At 35.8% G+C, this 8036-nt stretch overlaps 1 protein-coding gene across 11 annotated transcripts in view; it reads right to left on the reverse strand.

Moving 5' to 3' along the window:
* The window catches only part of LOC107663775 (phosphatidylserine decarboxylase proenzyme, mitochondrial-like), a 33357-nt gene extending 26370 nt beyond the window's left edge, over window positions 1-6987 (reverse strand). Inside the window, exons 1-3 of one of the 11 annotated variants that reach the window (XM_016454093.1) lie at window positions 6784-6987; window positions 6191-6249; window positions 4120-4274 (exon numbers count right to left, since the gene is read on the reverse strand). In XM_016454093.1, the coding sequence (XP_016309579.1) occupies window positions 4120-4274; window positions 6191-6249; window positions 6784-6842 (273 nt within the window). In that variant the 5' untranslated portion in view covers window positions 6843-6987. Of the gene's footprint in view, window positions 1-472; window positions 547-1303; window positions 1420-4119; window positions 4275-4668; window positions 4740-6190; window positions 6250-6411; window positions 6642-6783 lie in introns of those variants that run through there. The other 10 variants (XM_016454094.1, XM_016454100.1, XM_016454096.1 and 7 more) reach the window with 10 other exon arrangements.
* Between the last annotated feature and the right edge of the window lie 1049 nt (window positions 6988-8036).

The following is an 8036-nucleotide window of genomic DNA, read 5'->3' on the forward strand; positions in this document are numbered from 1 at the left end:
CGCCAGTAGCAAACAATGGAGCGCGCTCTGCTGGACAAACTAAGTAATTACACCATTTCAAGCATTTTATCTGCATTACATGTTCTGTAAAAAAAAATTTCATATCGGCGGCATATTCGCCGATACCGATATATGGGCGACAGGCTCATATCGGCCGATAATATCGGCAAAACGATATATCGGTCGGGCTCTAAATATAATACAACGCGCACCGCTGTATTTTGGTGTGCAGTTGTAGAGCACGTGCTACGAGCACAGCATAACAGCTGACAGGACAGGAAAATTGGTTTTTACTGACATATGTCCTGACAACATCTCATCTGAGCGCAGTTCACTGTTGTTCTACTGAAGCTCCTCGTCACCTGTACGTCTCTGCGCTTGTTTGACTAGCGCTAGCGCTGAGGTGAAGTTGGAGTGCGTGTACTGAAGCTCCTCGTCACCTGTATCTTTTCCGCGCTTGTTTGACTCGCACCTGGTGCTGAGGTGAAGTTGCAGTGCGCCTCTGAAAAGTCTCCTGTTTGATGAGATCGTAAAGATGTTCTGCATCTAAATAAACGAAATTCTTGTCAAGAAAAAAAAAAAAAGAGACAGAAGCAGCAGTTGTGAGTGGGGTGGCCAACCCTAGCTCCGCCCCTGCATTAATTGCATTAAATATTTGTAATGCGTTAAAGCACTAATTTTGACAGCACCAATTTATTTTAAACATATCCATCTATCTGTCTATTAAAATATAACATACATACATACATACATATATATATATATATACACAGTGGGTACTATATGTTTGCATATATTTTTATTTATTCATTATTTTTTCCTTCTCTTACCCAGATCAATCACTAAGAAAAACCTAAATGCTGTGGAATTTCTTTGAACTGATTATTTTACATCTGTTCTTGACAGTTTAGTATTCTTTCACATTCTGTAATGTTTCTGTAATAATTTATAACACAATAAAAACAATTACATCTATTTGTTGTGCCCCTGGCAAAAATAAATGTTATCAAATAAACAATACACTTCATATATTCTTTAAAGGAAAAGCAAAAGCACACTTGACCGCCTGCAAATCACATGAACTTGACTTCCTATTAAACAGGAAGTAAATCTTCCTGTCTCGACTAATCTTTTGATATGTGTTTTAATACGTAAATTCCTGTATAAAAACACTATGAATGATCCCCCACTAGTAATAATTCAATCATTTCTTTCTAGTTTACTCTACACATAAAATAATTTGACAACCTAATGAAAAAAAGAATTCAAATTCATCCCACAATACAAATCCAAAATGACTTACTTTACACTCACTTGTATGGAGTGACACAATAAGAGGTCTGTCGATCTTCTCAATGGACTACACTCCTCTTACTGTCTTTATACTAGGATCCGCTCAGATATGGCATGTGTGTGATGGGATGTCATCACTAAATATTAACCAGACCAATGAGTGAAAGGGCTTACTTCCTATTTGATGACTGTCAAAGAGCCCATCCCACTCCATAAACACACACAACTGCAGACAGCTATAGCGTGTGTGTGTTCAGAAGACACAGAGAAATCAATATAACTCACAGGACCAAGTTCTTGTGATTAAAGTCATTAAGGAAACAATTTGATTTATCACTGTATTGTGCCACAATCATTTTCACAGAGCGCTTACTTTTGTGTGTTACGACAACTACCTATTGCAATATACTGTGACTCAATTTTTTGGGGTGGAGGGGTTGCAGTGAATTGGTATTACTTTTGGGAACTGGTTTATAAGGATGTAGCACATGCTGGGCTGGATGATGCATTAAACAAGAATCTAGGATAGTACAACTGAAACTTTTTGTTATTTCATTACTGCTGCTATCAAATACAAAAAAGAAAGTGAAGAAAATGTCAACCTTAAACCTCTTCAAGATAGAATAAAAAATATTCATGTTAGACATTAGATGATTTTTAGTTTTGTGTCAAAACAGTATCGAAGACTGCTTTATTATAAATAAAAAAAGATTTAGTGAACTGAACTAGCAGCATGATGAAAGAGCATAAGAATGCATCAATTTAGTTCTGTTCTTTCCTTTATTTCTTTCTGGTTTTATTTAAATATTATTATTTTTTTAAAACAGTTATTTTAAATTGTAATAATATTTCAAAATATGACTATTTTTATTGTATTTTATAAATGCAGCCTTGGTGAGACTTCTTTTCAGAAACTGATCCCAAACCTGAACAGTAGACAATAACTATTACACTTTTTACACTCGATTTAGTATCATGACAAAAGAGTACAAGTATCAGAAGACTTTGATTTATTTTCCAACACTTCTAGGCTACAAATATAACAAAGCCACTGTGTATGTCTGAGAAGGTTCCTGAAAATGGGCACACACCTACACAAAGAGCGCCGTTATCTCTGGCAGCGAGGCTTTCTGCCACATTGTGCCTTATCTGTAAATCTACAACAAACCCGCTGAACAGAAATCTGTCCTCATATATCAGGCGTAACATAAAAGAAGAGTCCATGACTGACAGTCTGTGAACACCGATCATACACAGAGCTAACAGTGAGAGTTTCAATGGTATGAATACCAAAGCTAAACACATATGCATGATAAAGATAAAGATAAGAGTATAATATGTCTGAAAATATCAAAAGCACTATTTCTACATGCTTAGAATGCAATGAAATCACATAAGGGTTAAAAAGGATATTTTTTCTCCTTGATTCAGACACTGTATAAATAGTCTTGTCCCTTGTAGCTTTGTTGCACAACCCCCTTTCCGTACAAGAAGAAATCTTGCTATTGTTTGTGAGGTACAAGTCTGTCAAAATGTCCTCGTGTCATGTTTAAAGTCACAAAAGATCAACTTTTTAGAGGTTGTGACAACCGACTTGAGTGCATTATAACAGCTTTGTGTGCAAACATAACTGTCCAGCACCCACAGAGACAGGTCATGAACGGGTCACGATGAGCAATCGCTAAACAGGAGCTCCACGTTGGAGGCTGATGTTTATCTGTTGTATGAAACAGATAAAACACTACATCACACTAGGGAAAGCCTTCAAACAAAACCAGCCAATCAGACGCTAGTGACACCAGCAGTGAATTTCAACACACTCAGGAGATTCGGACACTCAAACAACCAGATCACCTGGCTGGTATTAAAGGTCACACAACAAATGAACACAACATTGTACCTGTCCTGGATTTGTGACATGTCATTACATCAGGGAACATTTCATTTAAAAAGACTTGAAATTTAATAATCACAAATAAATGAATTAAGTGATTAAATCACTCTTAATTTTAATAACTTTAAAGTATGATCATCTTTAATATTATTAGATCTGATTCATGTGGCATTTTTGATTACCACTGAATAAGAAAAAATTATGACAGCCATCTTTTTAGTTATTTGTTTTTTAGGTTATTTAAATTGGTTAACGTCGATTTAAATAACTTTGCACAAGCAACAGATTTTAGGCTTGCCAAACAAAACAAATGGCCAAAATCTTCCCCGTAACAGCCTGACATCTCCTGCAGTGTCACACCGACACCGTCAGGTATGGATGTTTGTACAGCCGGTATTTATCAAAGCAACACCACAATCAAAACTCTGACAGAGCGGTGAATGACACACCATCTTGTCTGCATCTTAGGGCCTGTTTACACTTGGCCACTTCATGCTTTTTCATTGATCGGATAGCTATCCTATCATGAGTGTTCAAGCAAGTGTTATTTTAGTACCGCTGATATATTAATAACACTGTATAAAAAGGTTAGTATGTACACACACTTTTGAACATGGGCTCCACAGAGTATCTCAGTATCCAGAGACGTTTAACACAGCCATACCATCAGTGTCCCAACTTCACTATACCAGCACAAATAAGTGAGTTTGAGAATGAATTTTGATTAACTTGATATCAGTTTTCACAGTTTCAGGAAACTTAAGTTTGCATAGTTCACGGCACACAACCAACTGAGCTAAAATCAGAATGTGGGGGAAAAGGTTGTGGATATGACAGACAACTCATTTGCAATGGCAACGTTTTGCAACTGTTAGACAGTTTGTCTGGGAATTTTACACACAAATAATACTGTATTCTGAGATTGACCTTACCTGAAATTCATTGGCAATTCGTGGTTGCACTTCGATGCCAAGCTTCTCCAGCTGCTGATCCTTGTATTGCCCATATTGATTGTATCCTACATAACCCCCGCCTGTAGCTATAAGAAGAGGAAGTGGCCGTACACGGGCCTGTAGTCCAAGAAAACCTGAGATAAAGGAAAAATAACATCATTTAATGGATCCATTACATGTTTGTGACAGTCACTTTAAGGATAGTGTTTGGAGAACTGCAAATATACATAAGAAAGTCATTGTTTAAAGAAAACCACATGCTTGGTTGATCCAATCTCAGTTGGAATTATTTAAGCACACAGACACACTGTGTGTTTTATATATTAATATATATATATATATATATAGCTTGATATAAAGACTTGACGCAGCGGTGCCAACTAACGTCTCTTATGACGAACTGCAGTTTTACATTCTCCAAGAAAGACCCTTTTAGCGTAACGTTACGCAAGTTTGTGAAAAATGCGGAATTGTGCAGTGGCGCATAAAAAAACCGTTGGACAAAAATATTTTGTAAATGTGACTGACCTTTTGAAAATAACCTCAATGTATCCATTAGATGTTTGTGACAGTCAATTTAAGTAGTGTTTGGAGATCAACTGCAAATATACATAAGAAAGTCATTGTTTAAAGAAAACCATATGCTTGGTTGATCCAATCTCAGTTGGAATTATGTAAGCACACAGACACACACTGTTTATGTGTGTTATACAGAGCTGGGTAGTAACTGATTACATGTAATCTGGATAACGTAATCAGATTACAAAAATTAAGCACATGTAATTAGAGTAAATTACATTTTAAAATACTCAGAATCAGCCTACAGCCTTTTTATTACAGTATTACATATTCACACAATAGCAATAAATTACTCATAACTTATTGATTCTCCCAAATTCCTCTTTTTCATCTTTTAAATGTTCCTTTCTAAATAGCCTACCACTTATATGCATTCAGAAAGTCTTCCAGTTTTGTGGACATTCACACAAAGATCAGGCAATATTCAGGTGGCCAATAATTTTCTCCTATTAAATTCGGGTAAGACAGAGATATTACATTACACAGAAAATTAAGAGGCCACACAGCATTTGATCACTGGATTTACAAAAATAATTTCAGGTGTTTCAACATTGCACCAACTCCTGATGAAAACATTAATGTTTATTTGAATTATCACTCAGTGATACCATTTATTACAATGTCTTTTGAAGGCTTTTGTCTTTCAAACACATTAAAATGCATTATTTCTTATTTACACGTAATGCAGGCATTCCCAAACATTATTGTCATCTGAACATCTTTCACCTAATATATTTAGTTGAAGTACCCCTGAGATTTTAAAATAAATGTAATAATTGAGTATCACATTTGCATGATCACGGTTCTCTGACATTGGTTAATGGTCACATGACATGCAGGTAAACAAATTCATTTTTTAGGAAGTGTTTTATTTCTTTTTACGTTATTTTAAAATGATTTATTTTAATATTACATTTTTATGATTTAATTAATGACTAACTTTTCATTAAACTCACAAACCCCCTGCAGTACCTTTACAAACCCCAGACGTTATGCAATGTTTAACGCACTTAATGTTGTTAATTTCAACGAATGGAATACATTTTTTTTTACTCTTTGTATTTTTATATCAATATGGTACAAGATTATCCTATTTAAATCAATGTGATAATCAAGTTAGGTCAAAAGTAACCTAAAAGTAATCGAAAAGTAGTCTGATTACATTACCTGAAATGTGTAATGTAATGGATTACGTTACTAACTACAATTTTTGTCCTGTAATTTAGAACCAGTAACAGATTACAATTTGTAAGTAATCTACCCAGCTCTGGTGTGATACATACATACATACATACATACATATATATATATATATTGATATAAAGACGTAGCGGTGTCACCTAGTCTCTTATGAAGCTTTTAGCGTAACGTTGCGCAAGTTTGTATAAAATGCGGAATTGTGCAGTGGCGCATAAAAAACGTCTGTGGGAGCGTTTAATATGGACAAAAATACTTTGTAAATGTGACTGACCTTTTGAAAATAACCTCTGATGACTCCGTCTGACACCGAAGCCACTGTGCTGCAGAAAACTGCAAACAAGACAATTCACATCACAATTGAAAAACACTCGAGAACTACATTACCGACATGTGCATCTCTAAGCATCTCGATATGAGTAACTTAAAAGAATGTCGCCATTTAGAAGTCTGAAGTAGTGAAAAACTACTGAAGAGAATGAATGAATATTTCACCTTGAAATTCGCCCAGCTAATATAGACATTTAAATATGTAACTAGCAGTCACGTCTTGTATTCACTTAACCGGGCCTCGTCGTTAAAAAACAACAAATCATACGGGCCAACTTGTTAGAAAAGTTCTCCTAAGGTAAGAAAGGGCTTGTCCCAGCTCATGTGCTAATGCTGCAGTGCTTCAGCTGATTGTGTAACTAGGCTCTGAGATCAACTCAGTCTCAGGACCCGTCACTTTAACCTGTCTCGACAGGTTCGCCAGTCAGACTTCACGGGATAATGAAGCCAACACGTGTAGATGGCAGCACTAGCTTCAGAAGGTTTAATGTAACTTAGATTCTTTCACGAAATCCCAAAATGACATGACACAGTTACCTGCTCTTTCCTGTCCCTGTCAGGCGGGTAATAACCAGTCTGCGTACGAGCGCTGCCATGATGCTTGCACGCGGTTAGATTCCCCGTGTTCCCGTCCTTCACAAGACGCACTTCCGCCATCTACCGGAATGGAGGGTTCATTACCACAGCCCTTCTTCTTCTTGAAATGTTATTGGCGGTTGACAAACAACAAAATGGTGTATTTCCGCCACCAACTGGACTGGAGTGTGGATCAAAAATTGACTTCCTTCCCAAATTTTTTTTTCTTTTCTTTTTCCTCTTATTTTATTTTTATTATTATTTTTTTTTTAATTCTCTCCCATAAATTAGTTATTTTAAGGAACTGAAAAATAAAACTATAGCATTCATTCCATTCTTTATTTTGTAAAATATATCTCGGTATAAATTGCATTTTTATTTTTTCTAAATTTTGCATTAGCATCCTTCTTTCAGTCTCATATTTCTGACAGTACAATATAACATGTTCCACTGTTTCTTCTTGTCCACAAAATTCACACCTTCCCGTATCATGTTTACCCATTTTACTATTTAGTCTTGTGTGTCCAAATCTCATCCTCGATATTACTATCTCATCTCTCCTGTTTTTCCCTGCACTTCTCATCTCTCCCACTTTCCTTTGAATTCTGTAAAACCACCGACCTTTTTTCTCCTTATCCCGTTGTTTTTGCCACCTTTCTTTCAGTCTTTTCTTAGTAATACTCTTGGTTTCATTCTTACTTAGATTAACAATTAAGTTAATGTCGTTGTTTTTTGATCAACGTTGCTTGTTGCGCATCAACGCACGAGAGTGTCTGTTTGCTGCAGTCGCAAAATCCACTCTACCACAGCCCTTGACTCGAAGCACTAATTTTACGAAAATAAATAGAACTTAAAGGGATAGTTCATCCAAAAATGAAAATTCTGTCATCATTTACTCACCCTCATGTCGTTCCAAACCTGTATGAGTTGCTTTCGTACATTGAACACAAAAGAAGATATTTTGAAGATCAGTGTTGGGGAAAGTTACTTTTAAAAGTAATGCGTTACAATATCGCATTACTCCATAAAAACGTAACTAATTACGGTACTTAGTTACTTTTTATGGAAAGTAATGCGTTACGTTACGTTTGCGTTACTTTTTAAATCTGGACAGGGCTTGTTTGTTTGTTTTTAAAATAAACAAGTTCTATTTTTGGCAAATATAAAAGCCTTTTCACACCAAAAGTGAAATGAATAAGCCTCAGGCTGAAGGA

Source organism: Sinocyclocheilus anshuiensis, unplaced genomic scaffold (assembly GCF_001515605.1).
Source record: "Sinocyclocheilus anshuiensis isolate Anshui unplaced genomic scaffold, SAMN03320099.WGS_v1.1 scaffold123, whole genome shotgun sequence".
Classification (NCBI taxonomy): domain Eukaryota; kingdom Metazoa; phylum Chordata; class Actinopteri; order Cypriniformes; family Cyprinidae; genus Sinocyclocheilus; species Sinocyclocheilus anshuiensis.